The following is a 23,587-nucleotide window of genomic DNA, read 5'->3' as shown; positions in this document are numbered from 1 at the left end:
ATAGCACATCATTAAAAGAATACCTACCGTTCAGGTTTGACTGGATTGAAGCCTTTTGGTAGGTAGGCTTCCATTTTGGAAATTCAGAGAGGTTTCGGAGACGGAGCGAAAATGTAAACTCACAAAAGTAGCACTTTTGAGTGGGATCGTTCACCTAAAATTCATTCCTTCATAAATGTTGATCTCACCAGTGTGGATAATAAGCAAGGGAATAGGTCTTGCAGGTCATGTTTATCCAGCCTGTTACAGTGGCTAGTCAGAGCATTCTTTTAAAGCAAGGGGGGAAGTGAATAAAGGGTAGTTTTGATATTTCTTATAAAACTGTTTCTCTCACTACCTTGTTGAGGCTCCTTGCTGCGCTGTCTTTGCCACCCGGTGTGAGGTTCCTCAGCTGCACGTCAAGGAGATCCACCAGTTGAACCATGGCCTTCACTGTGTAGGTGATGTCCCCTGCCTGAAGATTACTCTTGGTTTGCTCTGCCAACTCCCTGGCAATGACTGCAGCTGTCTCACCAGCTTTTAGCTGAAAAAAAAGGACAAAATATGAGCAAATTCACTTGCAAAAAGCTGATTGTAATTGTGATTGATTATGGTTGAGACATTTAAATATCTAAACTAGCTAGTTTAGATATTTAAATGTCTCAAACAAGATATATCCCTCTACAGCCGAACACAAATCTAAACAAGCTTCATATCCTTGTTGTCTCACTATAGCATGCACTTATTATTCACAACCACCACATTGGAAAACATGGAAAAACATGATAAATTGCAGTACACAAATGTGCAGCCCCTTAAAAAAAATGCCGTTTAGCCTTTACATTTTCCAGAATTGCTGCTATATTGCACACAATTAATGTGGCGAGAAGGTACTCAGCTGAGTGTACACTGGGGCCAATACTGTATCTGGAAGCAATTATGAAATCAACTATTGAGGGAATTTCCCCTGATAGCCTTACACCTTTATGAAACTAATGGGGAACGCTGCAGCTTGGGGGAAGGGGGTATGTCGTATACAGAGGACAGATCCTATTGGATATTCATTTTTTCTTATGTTTCAACTCTTATGAGATTTTTCTGCCTCGGGCTTTGTTGAAGACTGTGAAAAAGTCAGAGTATTTTTCTTCTGTTGTTTAAAGGCGCCAAACAAGGTTTGCTTTATTTAGTTTTGCAGACATTTTGTTTTCTCTCCGTGTTGAAGCGGTGTGCAAAGGGCTGTAGTGAGACTGTCACTTGACATCTGGGGATTCTGGAGGATGGAGGATATTTTTTAACCTCTCCGAAACCAAATACACATGAGCAAAATTGTAAGGTATAGATTAAAGATTGTGTTTATCTGCTCAAACATAAGGGCCAACTGTTAGCATGTCTGTTGGACAGTTTAGGGTAATGTTAGCCATTAGCTGTGAGGTTCTTTGTTGGATATGAGGAAGGTTACACTCCAAGAAACCCCTGCCACATTACCTGAGATAGTGCTACATTTGCCAAACACAATAGTTAATCCTCATCATAAAAGCTTTTCCTCTTGTAATGTTAAAAGTGAAAACATACTGTTCATGAACAAGTATGTGAGCTAAGCAGCCAAACAGGGCTATGTTAGAATGAAATAACAGTCAAATCTTACATTTTTTCCATATCATACTTATAGGATTAACTAATACAAAAACCATGTTAATTCTTTACTTCCATGTCTATTCCCTTAATCTTGAACTGCTGAGGGAGCTGACTTGTTGCTTGGAACCAGTTAGAGGAGATAAGTAGCCATTTAAGACCCCTTTTTATATTGTTCTCATTTTAAAACAAGTCAGCCGTTACAAACAACATTAGACAGTCAGTTGGCGATGGCAATTCCAACCAACTCATGGAGCTGACGTTGGCTTAATTAGCTAGCTGACCATACAGTCGCTGATCAAATCTGCTGGCGACAGTTGTCATGTCAGCTGACAAAAGCGACTGGCCAGCTGGAAACAAGAGGCCTCCTTTTGTCTACCGCTGACTGAAATCAAAGACTCATTGTTTAAAAAATGACTGAATTTCTGAGTAGTAAATCTGCCACTGTTATCATGGTAACTGCATACAATATAATAGTCAAATTGTATTATACAGATTTGCTTACAATAGGGATGGGAAAGTGTTGCTATTTCTTCCACATGTTAAACATTTTGATATGTACCTTGTGAGCTATGGAGGCATCTGTTTATTAGCTACTGATACTTCCCACAAACCCTGAAATATTTGCTAAGAAACTTCTTCTCTACACAGTTCTTTATCCTGGTTTTTGAAATTACAATACAACATCTGAAAGGAGCTACAGGGCTGAAAATGTGATGAGGTGCTCCTTGAAGTTAACTATTTGAATCTGATTTTAATGTCTGAGTCACTACTTACCAGTTGTTAAAATAAAGGGACCAATGGAACATATCTATGCTCACAACTATCAATAGCAGGACAATTATGCAATAGTTTGTCTCATTTATGACCAGTAAATAACTTAAATGTGCAGTCAACAAGACTAAATGCATGACACCACTTGGGTTTGATGTTTCAGTTCAAAGGTGAGTTACCGTCAAGGTTTTACATCAACTAATAGACTCTAATTAATAGGTACAGTAGGATGAGCCCTAAAAACTGCAGTGACACCAACTAAAACAGGCCTATTCTGATTTACTCTGGCATCACCTGCGTTCATTGCCTGTGAGTTTATTAGTCAAGCCAATTACGCTGCTTAAATTGGTCTTCACATCGGTGTATGCGAGGGAACGTGTCTTCAGAAGATGTTTTTTTTTCCCCCTCCTTGCTCTCGTCTTTTAATGAGGGGAGTTGAAGATGCAGGGTAAATAGCTTTGCTTTTTTCTGTGTTTCTGCTTATCTGATGTCATTTCTTTCTCTTTTTTTTATATTCTCTACATCTTCTTTCTCATTTTCTCAACTGAACCATCTGGTAATGAGCAGTGCCACGTACAGGACAATGGCTTTAGATTTAAAATAACTAAGTGGCAGATGGGCATTCCAGATATCTGACAGGTTGATCTTCATTAAGGTCCCCCTGTCTCCACAGCGACAGACACACTCCTGAAGTGTGCCTTGCTTAAAAAAAAAAGATGAATGACACTTTTGTTTAAAATACATGCATTAATTGATTGTCGCTTCCTTCTTTAGATCTTAACAAGCAATATTTCGCATTATAGTCAGACTGTAGATGTCAAATTCATGCAGCAACCAAAGTGGAACAGCCTCTACAGCGTGTTCATCAACAACTCTGCTGTAGTTAATTTCTCCAAACAGCAGCCTGTAGTGGAGCTTTATTGCGCTGCTCAAATGGCACTACGCTCCACGGAAAATGCACCTGATAATTTCTCTCCCTTCTATTTTGTTCCCCAACAGCCATTCTCCATCCATATCTGCAAACTGCCGTTTGTTTAATGGGCCGAGTTTTGTGCCGTTGAGTAGATCATAAGTGTTATAACATGCACGCCTCAGGGTCCTATGAGTTTAAGGGAGAACATTTTCAACATTGCCTGCAATTCATAACCTGGAACCCTGATCCTCACTTGCTGTAACCCTCTCCTCTTCTGATTTGATTCTATTACAGATTTAAACATAGAAAGCTTTACAATATATGAGGCTTTGTATAATAGCTTGCCTGCAGAAGAGGGGATACAAATTGTTTGTGCTTGAGAAGTATGGAATCTAAATAACCGCAGTATCATGTCGTTGGACAGAAAGTGGTCTGGATTAGCTGTTACCCACAGCAGTCTATTAGAGTATGGTGCTGTGGTATTGGTTTTCATTCTGCCTCCATCCAACCACCCATGCCACACACACACATACACACATACACGCAAGCATATCCCTTCTATTGAGTAAGGCCTGCAGCTAATCAATGGCATTAATTGACCAATTAAGAAGAGACAAAGAACAAAAGAGAAAACCCACAAAAACTTAAGTCCTCTGAGTAAAAGTGATATATACACCCTTGATTTGTATTGTGAGCTGTGGCAAATGTTGCTTAGAAAAAGCTAAAAGGGCACAAGTGTATTTAAAAAGACTCTCGAACAAATTTCCACATCAAAATAACATTTAAACTCAGTGCCAAATCCTTCAGGCTAGCTTAATGCTTTATCTACAGTTGTATTCTGAATAGAAATCTTTGATGATTCCTGGTAAGAAAAAGTACACTTTTCAAACCAAACTGGCTGTGATGTTATGTCAAATACGTTTTCTACTTGTTGTGTCATGCAGCTTGGTACCTTCTGGCTGATGAGGTTGACCCAGGGGGAGGTACAGTTGCTAAAGTCGGGTCCCTGGGGGTCCCAGTAGCCCTCTGGACCAACGCACATGTATGAGGCCACGCCTAAACAGGGAGGAAAAACAGTGGATTAGTGAGAACGATGCCCTGAAATGTAATAGCTCAAGAAATGTCAGTAAAAAAAGACTGACTACAATATTTTGTAACATGCTTGTCAGTGTGTATATGTGTGTGTTTTTAGAATCCACGCCGGGAATACCAATCTTACCCCTTTTCTTACTCCTTTTTACAGAGTGATAGACCACACAATGCTTTCAGGCCCAATTCTTTTATGTCAAGCACTTTCTTATTTGCACAACCTGTCCAAATAAAACTGCGATGAAATACAATTCTTAAGTGATTCAATTAATGGATGTAGCAAAATGTAATTGGATGGTTTTATCTTAGAGTGACCGAAATGAAGTTGCTTCACTTGAGGCCGGCCTGGCTCACCCAGACAATGTCTGTACTTAATCATTAAAAGTCAGACAGTGTCTGCCAATTGTGTGACAGTTCGGCTCCTGCATGAGAAAGAAAATACACCAAAATAGCTGCCAATTAAGCCTGCCATAGCAGAATTCATCATGAAAGGTCAATTAAGCTAGTTTGAGAAAACTGTCTCTGCTGACAGAGATGTGGTTTTACTATATTCCCTTTTGGGTTTCTGTACAAATAAACCTCCAGATATCAAGTAAATTAAACAATGCGAGCTGTCATCTGTTGAGCCTCTCTGACCTTGCTACACCTCCCTTCAACTTTATTCATTCCAATGATTAAATTAATACATTAAATCCTGATACAGTATACACCCACAGTTTTTGAGGTTATCTGTTAATTTGCAATGACTCCAACTTATGTAATGTATTCAGAAACAAAAGAGTGCCTTTGACTTGTTCTTCTTTATACCTCAAATGACTCGCGTCTATATTTTCAGAGCTGACATTAAATTGCCTTTGCTTGTACTTAGAGGGAGGGGGGTGTTGGAGGTTGAGAAGACCAGTATTAACAGATATAAATTTTGATTGACATATAATTTCCTTCCCCAGTCCACCTTGGACAGCCTTATGTTTGATGGGTTTATAAGATAAGGGACTCTGCATTTCCTGCTATATTGAGAGGCAGGAGAGGGAGCATGAAAGAGAGAGGGAGACAGAGGGAGAGGTGTAGGGGGAGACAGGATGACAGCGAGCGAAGTGAGGTAGATGGAAGGGGAGCTCGAGGAACTTTCAAAGAGTGGCAGAGGAAACTCACACAGTCGTGTTCTGCTTGACAGTGTCGTCTGAAGAGCAGTGGCTTTGAAGAGTGCGCCGAGAGGAGGTGGGGTATGTGTTCCTCTTATCTTGCCATATGACGGCTGTTAGTGAGGTCTCGACGGGTGCTGGTGTTGCCCATTAATGAAGCCCGTATGTGTGTGTGTGTGTATGTGTGTGTGCGTGTGTGTGTGTGTGTGTATCTGTGTGCTGGTTGATGAAATGAACAGATTTTTTTCAGGCTTCAAGCCAGATTTGAGAGTATGATGATGTCACTCCGCATTCTGGGGTGACTTGCGCTATAAAAAGTTCATGATAGGGAAGTTTCAGAAAATCCCTCAACAGAGGCACATTTTGCAATTTTAACATATCTGATTTGTATCACCTCTCATTTTGAGTTTGTAATAATGTATTACAACCACTGACTTTCTTTATTTATGCAACAATACTGTCTGGCAGCAGAAACCCACAATACTAAGGTTTCTAGGTTACCTTTTGGTAAAGTTTAAGCTTTAATTCTTCCTAATTTGAAGAATGCAGCATGATCTCCAACCTCAACATAGAGTGCATACTTTAAAAATTTAATGTCCATGCTCAGACGCCAGGTCTAATTACAATATGAACTGCTCCTAGATCAGCATTCAGATAGTCTTACTTTCTGAGGTAAAGCTTTTATATCTAAAGCAGCCAACATCGATTTTATCTTAATGCAATTGACCCTTAGTATTGATACAAAGTCAGACCTGGAACTACATACACAGAAACAAATGGTCAGATGCCTGATAAACAAAGCATAGCCGCCCTTTAAAAGTCCCTAACACAAATGTGTTTAGCCACCAATTAATTACACCAATTGCATCCTGTTAGACAGGAAATAAACATGGGTGTGTGGCACACGAGTTAAGCTGTTTCGATATAGACGCAATGCTAAGCTATGTTTAGCGTTGCATCGGTGAGTCGGGAATAAAGAGTGATGAGTGGGGACAGTAAGCGAGAGAACGAGTGCTGCAGGGGGGAGTGTAAACAGACATACACACACAAAAAAAACCACCAGCGACCAACATCAAGACGAAGAGCCTCACAGTAGACTGCGTCTCTAACAAGAGTATTGGCATCCTCAACAAGTGAAGGAATAAAGAAACAACATATATATTTCACAAGGAGGGTTTTTCATTGTTAAACAGAGGAGTGTTAGTGCTACATATACCAACTAATGACACATAAATAAATGTAGTGGACAGATGAATGATATATTTTATCATATGTGTGAGGTGAGAGGTCTAGTTTATTACAACTTGAGTCGTGTTTTAGTAGTTTTCTCCCAGCCCATCTATTATTTCTGTCAACCAAGTGCAGGCAGGAGAATTTATATATCCCATCTGGCCTGAAAATGCCTAAATATCCCTCAGGTAGATCTAGAGATTGGTGGCAGAAGAAGGTCAGGGCCTGCTACAACCACAACCTGGACCTGGATAAATGGCAGAAAGTGGATGAATGGATTTCCTTTTGTTTCTAAATAAGTCTGGCTAACCAGGGGGTTTGTTTAAAACCTGTATGATCCTTTGACTGCTCACATTGTTGCCCCATCAAACGTCTTCTCAGCAACTAAACACTTGTTCATGCCTTTGCCTCAAGCAGACTACACAACTGTAATGCTCTCTTCACTGCTGAGGCCATTCAGCAACTCCAACTAGTTCAAAATGCAGCTGCCTGTATTTTGCCTAGAACCAATAAATTCAGTTATATCACTCCAATTCTCAAAGATCTCCACTGACTTATTGACTTTAACATCTTACTCCTAAAAAAAAGCTCCCAATGGTCTTGGCCCAGTTTACATATCTGACATGCTTTCAGTCTACCGAGTTCCTTCCAAATCTAGCCCTAAAGCCTTCAGCATTCATGCTCCTAACATACTGTATGGAACAGCCTACCTGCTGATTTGACTTGCACCTACAATATCCTGTTGTAAAAAACTCAAGACATTTTTTTTTGTTTAGCTTTTATATTAGGATTGTTGCAATTGTTTGAACTGCTTTTGTATGGGATTGTAATCTACAAATGAAGTTCAACTTGTGCAATGTCTGTGTTCCCAGTTCTACTTTAATAGTTACTGATAAATGTGAAATAATAAGAAATAATACCAAAATAAGACCAAAGTTGTAAAGAGCTACATTACCTATTGTCCCAGGAGGACAGGGCATCTTGGCCACCATGCCTTGTTTGGTTTTTGGCCAGGAGATGTCCATCATCACCAGAGGATTGCAGTACTCCACCCTGATGTTGGGAAGCTTGGAGGAAGGTGGCGACTTATCACTGTCTTCTGGCACCAAACCCTCCACTAGCGTCTGGACCGGTGCTGCCACCGTTGTTGTGGTCCTTGGCCACTGGACGACTGCGGTCGTTGTGGCAGGCATCTTGGTAGTGGTCATCCTGACTGTTGTGGATGTCATGGTAACAGTGGTGGGTCGAGTAGTGGTTCTTGTCACCCCCGTTGTGGTGTCCATGTACACCATCACAGAGGAGGAAGACTCTGGTGAAGGAGAAAGTATGGGGGGGGGAAAAGTGAGCTGATGGATCCTAGCAAAAATGCACAGTTGGAAAAAAGATGACTGAGAGTAAATATCTTCCCTTTTTCAGTTACACTTCATTTGTGTCATCGAGGGGAATTTATTCTGGTGCAGCTGAAGAAAAGACAATGCATACACAGGGGGGTTCTATTCGTCCCTCCTCTCCATGTGTCAGTTTAAGAAAAGATAGTTCAAAGAGGATCAAATGGAACTGGCAGGTGTGACTTGCACGGGCATGCACGGTGTCTAGTTTGGGACCCCCGCTGGCTAATCTAACACACACACGCCACAGATACACACACTTCCAGCTGTGTCGTCTAAATGTAGCTGTTGACGAGGGCATATCTCTGCAAGTCAATAGCTGGGTATTTTAGCTACATGCTATTTCTGGGTCAGCCGGGACAAACTGGAATACCTATTTCCTGGATACGAGTCCTCCCTGTGGTTACACTCTAGGAGGTGCTTGCTAATGACGCTGTTTACCTGAGCTGTTGGGGACAGGGGCTATCATAACACCAACACAGACACACCAGGATGCACCCATGCGCTCACTCAGTAATCTTTCTCTCTCCACTCAAATGGACATACACCTCCTCGAATCCCTGTCATTAATCATTCCATCTACTCAGCCATTATGTCCCCTTTATACTCCTTCCCCTGTGTCCCTGATTGGAAAATAGGGGCCCCAAATTAATTTAGCTGCAGGCTTTTTATGAATGTGTGGACTTGGTTAAGTCACAAAGGGTCAGGGGACACACAGAGAGGCCATACTTCATAATATTTCTCCAGAAAGGGGAATGTAGCCAGACTTTTCTGTGAAACTGTGTCCTATGGAATATCTATATTATGTAATATTGCTGTATATTACTCATAATATAAGTGTATTGTTATTTTTGCACAAAGATTCATCAATATGCCACACTGACATTTCCATATGTTCTGATCTTATTACTGAGGGTGGTTTCAGAGGAGGCAGCTTGCTGTGGACCCTCTAAATAAGTTCCCATGAGAGCATTGCTCACAAACACACATCTTTGCAAAAATGCAATTTGGGAAAGGCGTTGTTTCTGCCTAATGCAGAGATACAATCAAAATGACAGAAGTGACAAATAGACCTAATCTTTGTATGAAAGGAGAGCAAAATAAAATTTAATGAAGGTTGATTTTAGGTTGGCAGGTCTGATGGACGCCACGCATCCAGAGAGCTTAGATAACAGACATCACTGCTGAAATCCAGTTCTGTGAGATCCAATTTGCAATCAGACGATTTTTCTCTGTGGTAAATTTGAAAGCGGTGAAATAAGACAAGATGAATTAGTGCCAGCGTTTTGGAATCACAGAGACCCCCCAGAGGCAATGAGAATGAGACAAAACCAGAACACTATCAGTGGTCGATGCATTCAACGCTCAAAGGACCAGTGTGCAGCACTTAGTGGCATCTTGTGGTGCAACCAACTGAATACCCCTCCCCCTCCCTTCCAAGCATGTTTGAGAACCTACAGTGGCTGCGAAACCCAAGAAAAACACAAAAGGTCCTCTCTAGAGCCAGTGTTTGGTTTGTCTGTTCTGGACTTCTGTAGAAACATGGCAGTGCAACATGGTGGGCTAAATGGAAGAGGACCCGCCCCCTATGTAGATATAAAGGGCTCATTCTAAGGTAATGAAAACACAATTCTTAATTTCAGGTGATTATATACTAATGAAAACATACTGCATATTACATTCAATTTCTGCCAAGTCCATTCCGCTAGATGCCACTAAATTCTACACACTGCACTTTCAACAGCATTCAAAGACAGCCAAGGTTGATTAAATAGGTTGCTGCCGCAGCAACAGTTCCAGCTGATTGAGTATTTGTTTGCTCTCACTAACTAAAGAGTTTGTTGTGTTTTTAAGATCCGCAGGTATCTTGGACACTCCCGTGGAGGCACTCCATCAGCAAAGTGGAACTATAACAAGAATTTCATTGACTTGCAACGTGAACTAAAGACACACAAAGTCTTTTTTTACTCTCAGCTATCTGATAATGCAGGCTGAATAACTTCCAAATGACTTTCATAGACAGAGAAAGAAGTAAACAGCAAGGTATACAACAGTAAATATAAAGGGGAAAACACAAACAACATGGAAAAGATGCTCACAGGTGCATATGAACATATAGGCACACTCACAGTCACACACAAACCCTCATCAACCAACATAAACTGACACTACCACCCATCAACAGCAGGGTTTTCCATACATTAATTTATTTGTGCAGCCTGCCATATATAACCAAAGAAGAAGAGCCTTTTCCTGTCTTTTCCCTGCAGAGAAGACAGCTGGCCGAATACAATCCGGACACCACGCATGGTTAGTATGATGAACTACTCTGCAGAAATTTGTCCAAAAATTATGCATTCAGGTTAACTCTGATAAGTTAGTCTATCTACGTTTTTAACACAATCTCAGAGACCAGACTCTTCAAATAAGTTATTAGCAAGCATGCAGGACTCGAGCAGACCTCCCGTCATCCCAGGGAGGATGTAAAATTGAATTAATTTTGGGACAAATTTGGGATAAGAGTTGGGAAAAAAAGGGACAAAACAATGTGTTTTACATAAAATGACAATATAATTGCAACATAATTCATTCATTCGGTTGTTTATTTGTCAGGAAGTACTTGGCAATTAAAATATTTGCAGTGGAGCACCTTATATTTATTTATTTATTTATTTATTTTTTACCCCCACCCTTCGGTCACCTGCCACCACAATTAAAATATAATTCTGTAGGAAACACTGAACAGGGCTTTAAAAAAAAAAAAAAAAAAAAATCGCATGAATGCTCAAATAGGTATTTAACTGTCCCAGCAGCCACCGAGACATCACCATTTACATTCCGTAACCACTATTAGACATCATCATCAATCTGTGCCACGGCAGCCCCGCGGATCCTTCGGCTGCAATGATCATGAATACGGGAGAGAGAAATATCCTCAAGGACACCAGTCTATTTATTTGATTATTTATGAGAGGACTTATTTACGCATCTGCATCTGAGGAGAAGTGATGAATCAAATATGTCACATCAACTCTTAGTAAAAGGAGGTGGTATCAATTTCAGTTTAATTAAAATCAGCCAGTGGTGATTCAACTGCATATAGTAGAGGAGACCATTAAAGTACCTCATGGAAATCTGATCATGGAAATTCACTGCTCATATTGAGGTCAGTAAAGGTCACGGTGCACAGGCCTAGATAAGCCAGTGGCTAAATGGTGTGCATACGGGCCCGTTAGGATAAGGGAATTATCGTAGTGGTCAGGATGGCTGATACAGGAGAGAATCTGACTATGACAGATTTTTGCTGAGGGTGTCTGTATCTTTAGCTGCCAAGAAACGCAGCTGGTTGTAAGTGAAAGTTATTTATTAACAAAATCTGGGACGTGATGCATGAACCATGTTTTTTTTTTGTTTTTTAAATTTTTAAACAACATACTATAATGAAGAATTAGCTGAATGCTTAAGAAATTATTTTACATTTAAAAGAAGCAAATACATCATCCTTAATTGAGTAGACTCTGATTTTTTGAGCTACAGTACATCTTAACCTGGTCAGATATGACCAGTAGCTTATGGCGGTTAATGTTAGCAAACAAACCACACATACATTATGAGTTTTCTGTTGTTGTGTTCCTGTTACACTATGTTTAAGCTTGTCACAGATGAAGTTTAAATGATTTCATTGCAAACTAAAGTAAACACATCACACCCTTCCAGGAAACATGTTTTTTGCTTCCAGCAAAAACTATTTATGTGAGTTTTAGGGCCACTGTAGCCAGAAGTCATAACAGAAAGGCTCACTTTTTATTTATTTAAGATCATATTACATCAGTTGCTTTAAAGACACCGCCATTAGGCTGAGAGCGAGTGGAATGGGACCATGAGCAGGAGACATGTCTCCTGGACGTATGAAGGCACGGAGAAATATGGCTTGAGGAAATAGCCCTCACAACATGAGGTTAATTCAAAGTCACCGGGAACCATGTCTAGAATGTAATTCCATACTTCCAGATGATCCCGTTGAGTCCGCCGCTAAATTATTTTTCAGAATGTTCTGTCTACAAACAGCATGTTAAATACTCCCGCAAAGACACACACAAGAGACAGAAAGCAGGAGTGGAAAAAAAAAAAAAAAGAAAGTGTCCTTGAGCAAACTTGTATATCTTTCCATGAGATGAGCATTAAAAAAAGGAAAGCCGGCAGCAAGCAGCAGCCACAGTCTGCATCCACTATTGCCTAGGAGACAACACAAGGACATTTTGTTTTGCTTTGCCAGCTTCTTCATTCTATCCAAAGGGATGAAGAGAGTCTAAAAAAATAAAGAAAACCTGAGCTCAAGAGCACCAACGAGGTGAACAAGACTATGCTGTGCTTCGAGGGACGCCAGGGTGACCTTACATGAATATTTGAATGTCTGAAGCATTTGTGGTTGTTGAGTTTTATAATGGGCTATGGTAAAATAAATAAATAAATAATAACCACAAAACTTTAGACCATGAAAAAGTAATAACTCTTTGGAGTATTTTCTAATTAGAATTTGGTCCTGGGATATGTTTAGATGCTGCACAATGATACAAGACAAAGTATATCCACTAAAATGCCCTCAAACCCCAAAGTAATTTACCCTCTGTATATTTAAGATCCATTGCATTCCAAAAGGCATTACAAAGATGATTAAAAATGAATAGTACTAACAGCAAGCTATCAGATATTCATGATACTTAAGCTAAGGGGCTTAAGAATGTTTGTACACCTGAAAACACCTGAAAATCGACCTTTTCATTCATAAAAAGACACAAGAACATTTCTTTGGGCACTCCAGTTTCCTCTCATTGAAACACCAACTCCACTCATCATTTACGCACCGCTCCCATTGCAAAAAAAAAAAAAAAAAAAAAACCCCCACCAAACGCATGAAGTCTGTTTCCACCACACACAGAGCTTTGTGCTTCATTTCAAAGCATTCATTTCTAACTAATTAGCCTCTCTCTCTGTATCCCAGGGCTCGTGGCTTCCACAATTAGATAAGCCCGCTCTACTTCGCTCCAGGAAAAAAACCTGCTATGCTATTATGAAATGAATCCGGTTTATATGACTTGCCATTTCCGCACCAAGAGCGGGCTCGTCGGCTCTGAGAAACTTCTGCAGACTCGAGATCAAAAGAGGTGGAAAGGGCTTTCGGGGGTAAAAATGAAACGAGCGTCAGACGGTAAAGTGACTCTTCCAGCCTCTTGCTGAACCCAATTACCTCCTAATTTTACTATTTGAACCTTTATGCATGGTTACATCTTCAGTAGACGCTTTCACAGACTGTAGAAAATATTGGACAGTCAATGTGTGATGTCACCCATTAACTTTCTACTTGCCTTTTTAAAGTCTGAAAAATTTCTTGGTGCTGCTGGGACATGTATTTCTAGACTCAAGCGCACTTAAAGCCTAAATGCATGATCACGGCTGTTAGCGGGTCTCTCAGAAATAAATTTCAACCATGTACTTGTTTCATTTGGCGGTTTGATCTAAGGGTGCTGCTTCCACTTTATAAATCAGTCTACTTCACTCAGAGTTAAGTGTGATGTCAGAACTCCTATTAGGTACAGGTAGCTAAAAGAAAGTGAAACTATCTTCATTCTTTCTGTTAAAAAAAGTCAGAAACATCTATCTACGTCTTTCCTGCAGACAGGAGACCGAATCATCTGTCAAGTAGCTAAAAATTATTGGTGTCACAAGATGTCAATATGGTGAGTTTAAAAAAAAATTAAATTAAATTAAAAAACAGTCTGAAAAATGCCAGAGAAAATCATTTTGACCGCTTTCAAGAGCCTGACAGGACATTGTGAGTATGTGATTGCACTAATAAGTCCCTCCTGTTTCATGATTCGAAATTCTTGCAACAAAACCAGTCTGAAACAGGAATGGGGAAAGGGGGCTGTCATACATCAGGCCAATGCGGTGAAGCAACAAATATGAGATTAACATTAAAAGATGTGTCCCAATGTGACCCTAATCTTTCTAAACCAAAGCAGAGAGAACTGAAGAAAAAAATATTGAGGCTCTAACATGTTAACCTGTGTCTTATGTTAATTCTCAGTCATCAAGGATTAATTAATAAGCCCCCATGTAAAATTTTATATTTGCATCAATACAGAGGAAAAAGCTTATCAATTCCCTGATGTTTATTTCATATGATCCCACCAAAGTGCTACACATGTCCACATGTGCTGAGGAGAATGGTTGGAAAATAAAATGATGATAAAGGTCCTGTCATTTAATGGAGCCTTTTGTGGCAGGCCCACAAATCCATTAGAGAGTGCAACTGGGACGTAGGTGGTGGTGGTGGTGGTGGTGGAGGTGAGAGGGGTGGGGGGCGGTAAATTATGCAGCCAGACATCCGGTAATGCTTCGATATTATCTGACATGATGAGAACCGTAATGGATGGGAGCTATGCATTGTTTGGCAATTAATTTCTCATTCCCAAGCTCTCTTCCAGAGACTTGAGAGGGCATCTATGGAGGTCACACAGCGCTGGGAGAAGCGTATGCACCAGGCTGATATATATGCGCACATGGACACAGGCCCGGAGAGACGCTCGCTGTGTTTGAGTTAAATGACAGAGCAGACGTGAGCAAAGCCTGCTTGCATGTGCAATACACTGAAGTACTGTAGGGTGAATTCACTAGGAAATGTATGCAGACACCAAAACACAAGTGCTGTTTTGCCTAATGTGCATTCATATTGTATTAGCATTTGCAAAAGAGGATTGCATGAAATTATGTGTTTATTTATTTCATATAAATAGTCTTAAAACACCAAATACGTTATGCAAATCTGTTATACATCCACACATGTATATAGTATTAATACTGTACACAGTCAGATGCACACAGCACTGTAAGGGTGTGCACTAAAAACCTCCTAGTTCATAGAAATACATATTTAGCTAGATCTTTTCAAAGCTAAATGGAGAGATGTTGGATTCAATTTTTATCCTTAGAGCCAAAACTTGAGTCTCTTAGGCTACTGACAAGGCCAAACATCGCCAACCGTACCAGAAAGAAGCAAAAAGGAGGAAAGAGGCGCGGGAGTACATGAGCTGAGGGGATTTCAGACTCAGTAGGAGTAAAGGCACACTCCCCCAAGGTCTCACCATTTGCCAAAAAACACTGAGAAAGGCTTTTCAAAAGACTGTCAACCAACAGTAGAATGGGCCAAATGGATAGGGCAAAGCTGTGCAGAGAAACTCTGACACTGCTGATAGTTAAAGATGCTTCAGAGGCCCTCCAATCAGATTTAGTGGGCTGATTGGCCAAAATAAATCACTTTGAGCGGGTGTGCCACCAAGCCTGTTAAATTTAATGTGGCAATTTTTGGGCTCTAGAGAAACTGGTAGGCACACACACACACACATCGGGAGTAGAGAGAGAACAGAGAAGAGGAGATCTAACACACTATAACTCCAGCTACACACATTTTAGTAGCATTTTTTAACTGACTTTTCAGCCAATAATCCCCATTCATCCATGAGTTTCACATTAGACAAAAGTCTTAGATTTTTACTCCGAGTATGTTTTTCACGCTCTCTTTCCCATTTCTGCACATGTCAGGAGAGATGGATAGGGTGTTGGCCTTAATTGAGGAATTGCCTGCCACCCCTCTCACTACACAGGTGATCTGTGTATGATTTCTGGATCAAGGCAGAGCCGCCAAGGCCCATGATGGATGACCGGTCAGGAGGGGGGATGCCAGACAAAATATGATATATAATGGGGGTATCACACTGAGAGAATGAACACGCTACATTTTGAACCACGAGACATGAGTTTGCCTGCTCAAAAGATTTCATTCAAATTCCATATCAGACACAAAAAAAAAGTGTTCTGTAAGACTTGAAAAACACATGCACTAATGTGGTAACCACAATTATATCATATACTACAAATTATTCTTACATGAGGGAATCTGGCTCAAACATTCAAAGAGGTTTTGAAGCACCAACAAAGCTCTCCCTGTTGCCATGCGAAAAAATCTAAAGCTGCATTACTAACAGAGCCCCATTGTGTTGCAACATTAAAGGGTGTGAGAGTAGAATGTGCATTTGTGCACGTGTTTGTGTGTGTGTGTCTGTACATGTGTGCATATTGGTTGGGAAAATCATTCTAAACTATAATCCTAAACCTTGCACTTTCCCTCGAAGAAAACTGCCCTCTGCAAGAGGTGCACCAGGCATTTGATAAGTGCGTAGCCTGCAAATAAGCATGTAGCCTACATTCCTAAGCCTCAACATCAAAAAGGGCTTCATGCAGCATGCAAAAGACTGTTTTTTTTGTGTAACAGTGGCATTTAGTTTGAATTGCTAAGCAAGATACTCCCTGATGCTTTGTAATCAAGAAAAGATTGTCTATGATGACATACGACAACTGCAGGGTGTCACTATGTAATAGCATGTCAAGGTATATCAATCAAAACCAATGACAGGCACTGGAATGCTAGTGCATAAGCAATGGAACCAAAAGAACAACCGTTTGTGCCTTTGAGAGCACCCTGAGTCACACTCAGATTATCTCCACAGACTCTGCCAGCCTGCATTTACCGCTTAGACACTCTTAATCAATTTAGCATGTGTCAGGCACTTCCAAATAGAGCCAAGACGGGTCTGAGCATCCAAAACATCGGCTGTTTCGGCATGAAGGTTGGGTCGGCACGTCTGCGGGATCCCTCCAGGCCTGCGGTTCTGGCAGTATGCCCCGGCCAGATGGCAACATGTGGCAAAATTACAGGAATGCCAGACAGTCAATGTATCTATGTCACCAACTGCGCCGCATCATATGCACAAATCATGAGCCAACAAAAGAATCACTTCCACAGTCGCACATTTAGGCATCGGAGGTTGCTTCGCTGAAACATGAGATGAAGGGAAGACCCCACCGAGACAAAAGTATCAACAGACTGTTCGCTGTATTCTATCAACAGTCCTCGGCACACAGGGATTTGAATATGTTAATTTGAATGACATAAATCATTTAAATTCTGAATATACCATAACAAATACATCCAAGTCTCCAAGAGTACAATGAAGTGGGATTGAACCATCTAAGATAACTCCAACAGGCTGCTTAAATAGCATGGCTTTTTATCTTCTGACGGCATATTAGAGCTGCAGACAGCAGTAGCAGGTGTATGAGACAGGCGAATTTTCTCATGTGGCTGCCTTTGTCTTTGCAGCCCTGTCGAGTGCCTCGCGCTCACTGTGACAGACAGTGCAGTACAGGTGAAGATGTGAGTAAGGTTTAAGGAAAGTATACTGCATGTAGCTATAGCTCTAGAAGGTAAATTCTCAAAATCTTGTTTGTTATGAGGGCTATCATTTTGTTAGAAATATACAACAACCTCTGACGGGAGAACACTATGGGAGGTATTTACTAAGCCTGTCACAAATTAGTCTCAGGGGCGCAAAATTCTGTGTTTCTGCAATTTTTCCAATTTAGTGTGGTGTTTGCTAAGACTACAGATGTAAATGAGCCTAGCTGCAGTTCATCTGATTTGCATAAAGTGATGTTGTATATGATCAGATGCCTGACTGTTCTTACCCATGCGTGGGGAGCAAACCTTAAGTTTTCGGCTGCTGAATATAAGACATTTTTGGGAACTGCAAGTGGAAGGTTATGTGAGGAAATATTAGTTAAATGGTCTGATGTCAGCTCAACAAAAATATCAGTGACTGAATGAGCTATGAAAAATTAGTGTGGGAGATTTATGGTAAAAGTTTTAAAGACAAATTATATAGTACAAATTATACAGTACCCAACTCTGGCTGCTTCAATCATATTTCACTTGACTGGAGTTGCTGTGAGTTATTAAAAGTCAGCATAGAGGTGAATGTAAAGGTAAAGTCGTGTGAAAAATAATAGTTTGTTGCTGCTGCTCTTTTAAAGTAACTCTATGATGCATCTTTTAATAAGGAATTTTCTCTCCTCTGACTAGTCCCTCTCTCTCTCTCTCTGTGTCCGCTAAAACAGTGCTGCAGGTTTTACACCTGCTTTCCCCAGATGTTAAATTTCAGAGAGTTTCCAGCTTCTTCAGAACTGAAGAAGCCTTTGAGATGAGAAGCGAAAATCCAGTTGTCTTTGACTTAGCCCTCCTGGATATTGTGTCATGACTCTGAATAGGAGAAGCACTTTAGAGAGTTGACGGATGGATGGATGGTTTGTTGAGCACTGAGATGCTTTCAGGAAGAAATTGTACAGATGATGTGATGAACGGGTTTTGAAGGAACAATACCCTACCAGGGTGACTGCCTGGTCAGTGGCAATTTTACTACTTGCTATTTTGACACTGATGGAATTTATCCATTCAGCTGCCTTGAGCCTCTGTGTCTTGCAAACAATCCATCTTAAAGTTGTCTAAGCTGAACCACACAATGATGGAAGAAGTGAGAATACTCACTGGTGGATCTGGAGAATTGGGTCATGGACAGTTGGGAGGCATTGAGTCTCTACAACTATCGGAGGAAGACCTTCCTCCAGAGATATCAGTGTGGCATTTGTGAATGAGAGTACATCATTTTAAATAATTGGTATCAGAGATATCACATTTTTCTAATTTCTGCTTCATGTTTCTGTATGCTACTGACTATTCAAGTACCACATGTGCTGTATGTTTTCTTTTCTTTCATGTCTTGAAAAGAATACCACAGAGTGATCGATTTCAGTTGTCCTTGCATACTCTGCCTTGAATACGATCATGAAAAATGGACTAATGGTAAGAGAGCTTTTATATATCTGCCTATTAATAGCAATCTGTGCAGCACCTTAAAAAAAATCAATCAAAATTCCAGGGAATTCAATAATTAATGGAGTTGTCATGGAGGCATAGATCATCTATTCTTGAAATACCCAGTTTGTGCAAAAATATTGTTCTCTCTGTTGAAGACACTGCAAACAACTGCACATATTAGCACAGTAAGTAATCCATTTTTTTTCTGATGAGGGAACAAAACCACTCAGATCTACTTTCTACCCAAAGACTGAGTCAATTTAAAAAGATCCTTTTGCTGAAAGAGATCAAAAAGAAAAATCATTCGTAATTGGACGCAATAGGATAGTTTGAAGTCCAGATACTATGTTTTTAGCAATTTCAGATATCATTACCCTGTCCCTGCCTAATGCTCTGCATCATGTGCTCTGCTCTGGGCCATGTGAATCGGCAGACGGTAGTGGGCCCCAGCTGTGGGTCTGGCCACATCTCTCCTGCTCTGTTGCCCATACTCCATGCTCCAATGGTATGGCAGGTCATGCATGCGCATGGAGGTGGAAGCAAAAGTGGAAATTAGCTTGTGTTAGAGCTATTAGAGAATGACACCTTTCAAGTACTATGATCACGACACTGGATTAAATTTCAGAAAATCATGTTTGAAGCTAAAGGAACTGGTTCAACTAGTGAATTTTTGGCCTCACAAAAGCAAAAGCAAAAGCTCCATCTTCATATCACTAGATTGTACTCCTAAAATCCATGTATGTTCCCTTTTTAAATTCAATAACTTTGCCTAATCGTGGTCCCACACACTTTTTCTGATTTTTCACAGCAGCCATTGTTGTGAATTTCTGTGACCGATATTTCAAGTTTCCCTCAGCCACATTTAGCTCTTTGATCTGTGCGCATCCTCACCAGAGTAGCATGTAAATGGAACAAACAATATGATGCAGCAGCAAATACAGACTAATTTGTGCTCAGTGAAGTGGTTGACAGTGATGCTGATTCAAACTATTTTGTTGGAGGGATCCTACCATTTCAAAATTGGGCTCCATGTGAGAGAACTGTGTGGAAAATGTGCGTGGCCAATGACAACAACTGCTTTAACCAGAATCAGTCAGCATCATGTTTCTGTATATGATACTGTAGAAGAGTTGATCAAACTAAATGGTTTATTACTCCAGAGTTCATTCAATCACTCTTTCATTCCGTATCAGTCTGTTTATCTGACATTTAAATTTGTACTTTGACTCCATCCATCCACTTAATGCAACATTTTACTATCTATATTCATGCAGCAGACTCCTTGCTTACTGTTTGGAGGGCAGCCTATTCTGCACAACAGCAGCCAAACACACAACTCAACATCTCACCGGGAAATCTAGTGCTGTACTAGAATTTGCATTTGCATGTGAAAGTGTGTGTGTGTGTCTGTGTTCATGCAAAGGTGTAATCACTGTGTATCACTGTTAGAAAGTGATGGATAATCATTTAACACAGAAAGCACATAACAAAACCATTTCACTGTCCTTAACTCCACCAAATTATAATGTAAGTAGCTGTGTATCATCAAAACCAAACCCTGTTGGCATGGTCACTGAATGAACGAATATATTATGGGATGTGTTGAAGCAGGTCTCAGCGTATAAAAAAGATTTGGGATAGAGCAGCAGCCGGCTAAGGAAAATAAATTAAATTGGCAAGCGGCAGGTAGAGAGAGCTCCAGAGGAGAGAGGAGAGGTAGGGACTTCACAGTCAAATAACTTGTGACATTTTTGACTAGCTGTTGATGAGATAGCGCAAAGAATTACCTTTGTGTGTCAAAACAGGTTCTTTTTTTCTGTTTCATGCTTCCCAACAAGCACCAATTTATAAAAAGAACAATGGAGTGGAGAAAATTAGACTTTTCAAAGGAGTTTTGGGACGTTTAATGTGAGCAGTTGCTTGTTCCTTTGCAAAGGCAACAGCTAGAGTTATTAAAACATTCTAGCTTGTGGCTAAAGCAGAAAATGTGAAAAATTGTCAGTGTTAAACCCACTAAAAGATGAAATATAATTTATCATTTTTGTGCCTGATAAAGATTCACATATTGTTAAAGCTTCAAACTAGTTGTGATGCCACAAAATAATCTTGTATGTACAAGTCTTGAACTCAAATTTAAGGTGAACACAGTAAAACTTTCTCTCTTCAACAGATTAATTTGAAACAGCCTTTTGGGTTGGACATACATCACACTGCATAGTGAAGATCAAACATCCAAGTGATGTAACAAAAAGCAAAACATGTTTTTGACTAAAGGGGGATTTAAACTTTGTTTCACTTCCATTTTGATGATTAATTAGAAATACAGAAATAACACATTGAGCAGTGTTTCATATAGCCAATTATCAACAGCCCACACTGTCTTGAGGTGCTACATGTTATATATTTATATTTTTATATTATGTCTTTCTTTTTCAAAATATGAAAAAAACACAAGAGTTAAGTGTAAGTAAAAGCTTGCCAATACAGAAATGTTGGGTGAAACAAACAACATGCTGATAATTGTGCTATTCTTGGAGACGTACAGGTTGCAAGGCTAAACATAATATCTGTTCTCAGGGTAGTGCTAAAGGGAAGGGGTCATTAAAAGAAAAAAAGAGGTTATCCTCTTGAAAGTATGAATTTGTGAAGGAAACTGTATAGCAATCTGCCCATTAGATTATAAAATGACTTGAGTAAAAAAGGGGGTTTGGCCTGTTGGTGGTGCCTTATGGAAAGGGTTCATTGTCTACGGAGCATGAATCTGAAACTAGTAATCTGTCAATTACATTTGTTGGGGTGAATTGAAAATGTGGGCTGGATAGTTGTTGTAGAGGAACAGTGAGTGAGTTACCAAATTAGTGCCTCTTGGGACCATGAATGACATTTGAAATTGGTTAATAGTTTTTATTGTACTACTACCGGACTACCAGAGGAAATTACGTTATTATTGTCATCGTCAAAGATTGGCATTTGGACAATGAAAGATAACCCTCATCTCTGAAGTAGGGAAGCTCATTGCACAGTTTGGCAAAACGAGAAGAGGATTAGAGCAGGGTGACCCCCAACCAGGCAGTGAGTGCGAGAGACGGTGTGGGGGATGAGTATAGTGACTGCAGGGTTTTCGGTTAGTCCTGCATCATTTTGTTGTTGTTGGCAATCAAGGCATCAAGGCCTGGCAATCTTGCTTGTAATCAAAGCAATCAAGGCCTGTTAGTAGCTAGTACAGCGAAAAGGTTTAGTGTTCCATAGACCAAACAACAAATATTTTACAAGTACTACCTGTGCCGTGACACAGTCCATTGCAGAAATAATAATAATTTTAATGTAAGCTCAAATGTGTCATCTCTCTAATTCTCAATTAAAAAAAACACATCATCCAGAATGTCAAGCACTTTAGGGTACATTCATTTGTCATTTACACAATTCAATGCAAATGGCACTGATCCTAACACTGAAAATGATAATAAGAAGTTAAATTGGTCTTACCAAGTCTGTTGTCCAGTGCCCCAAAGTCCAACGAGTACTTCACAACATGGTAATTGTTCCAAACATACAGCAGATTGTCTCTGGGATTGTAATCCACGGCAGCAATATACTGATAAGAGTTGGGGAACGGGATGTCCAGGAACCCATCTTTACTTAGCTCTGTGTTGTAGATGTAGTCAATCTTGTTTCCTGTTGCTTCATTGTCATCATCCTCATATACTGACTTCACCACATAAAGGATCCCACAGATCATGAAGGCGTTGGATGCAGAACGCTTGTCATAAGCCGTGTCCCAGGTCCCCTCAACGCGCAACGTGTAGGGATTTAGCTGGCTGATGACAATCCGCCCGTTGTTCTGCTCAGTGGCATAAATCACCCATAGGCCATTTTCATCAACAGCCAAGTCGATGTCAGATTTCCCACCCCAGCGGTATGGTGATGTGTCATGGTAGTTGGCATTAGCAATGATGGCCTCGCCACTCTTGATACGAGTTCGCAGGTCAAACTTGACAATGTTGCGTGTGCGCTCCTTGTTGAAGAAGAGCGCCCCGTCGTAGACCACAAAGCCTGTGCCGTCGACACGATGTGGGAGTTTGTAGGTCGTTGTTGGCCTTCCGGCAATGAAGTCTTCTTTGGAGGAGTATTCAGTCAACGTGTCGGTGCGGTAGGGTGTCCAGGGCATATAGTAGATCTTATCGGATGCTTGGAGAGGGTCTTTGCACCAAGCTCCAGACTGGTGGTCCGATTCAAATAGGTGTTCGCTCTGGTACACCCTGCGCAGAAGCCCTGGGCACAGGAATACTGAGGAGCCAAAATAGGGGAAAAACAAGTACAGAGTTACATTGGCAGGTATTATAAATCAATAAATAATACAGCAACTGGATGCAACAACATTAATGTTAAAATCCACAGCTTATTCCTCTCCACTGTGAAGGACCAAGATGTTGAGTCACACCATTTTAATCAGTGTAAGGATGATCAGATTTAGATTTAATGCAGAAAAGATTACTGATTGTCCTACAAAAAATGCAATTTGTAATGCAATTCATTGGATTACTCCAAAGCATGTAAATTAAAATTAAACATGAAATAGCCAATATACAAACACAACCAACATTTTCATTATTTCGAGTTGTGTCTCAAATTCATTAAAGCTGTTTTGGTCTCAATTACTTATTACTGT

General features: G+C 40.3%; 1 protein-coding gene across 17 annotated transcripts in view; it reads right to left on the bottom strand.

The window, feature by feature from the left end:
* Positions 1-23,587, bottom strand: part of LOC121888982 (adhesion G protein-coupled receptor L3-like) — a 244,565-nt gene that overhangs the window by 62,469 nt on the left and 158,509 nt on the right. For 10 of the 17 annotated variants that reach the window (XM_042400642.1, XM_042400643.1, XM_042400644.1 and 7 more), the window contains 4 exons: positions 22,405-23,214; positions 7,715-8,068; positions 4,251-4,354; positions 338-523 (listed from right to left, as the gene is read on the bottom strand). In XM_042400642.1, coding sequence (XP_042256576.1) covers positions 338-523; positions 4,251-4,354; positions 7,715-8,068; positions 22,405-23,214 — 1,454 coding nt within the window. The remainder of the gene's footprint in view (positions 1-337; positions 524-4,250; positions 4,355-7,714; positions 8,069-22,404; positions 23,215-23,587) is intronic. The other 7 variants (XM_042400647.1, XM_042400649.1, XM_042400657.1 and 4 more) reach the window with 1 other exon arrangement.

Source organism: Thunnus maccoyii, chromosome 22 (genome assembly GCF_910596095.1).
Source record: "Thunnus maccoyii chromosome 22, fThuMac1.1, whole genome shotgun sequence".
Classification (NCBI taxonomy): Eukaryota; Metazoa; Chordata; class Actinopteri; order Scombriformes; family Scombridae; genus Thunnus; species Thunnus maccoyii.
The sequence above is the reverse complement of the archived record's forward strand: the minus strand, read 5'-3'. Positions and strand labels throughout refer to the sequence as shown.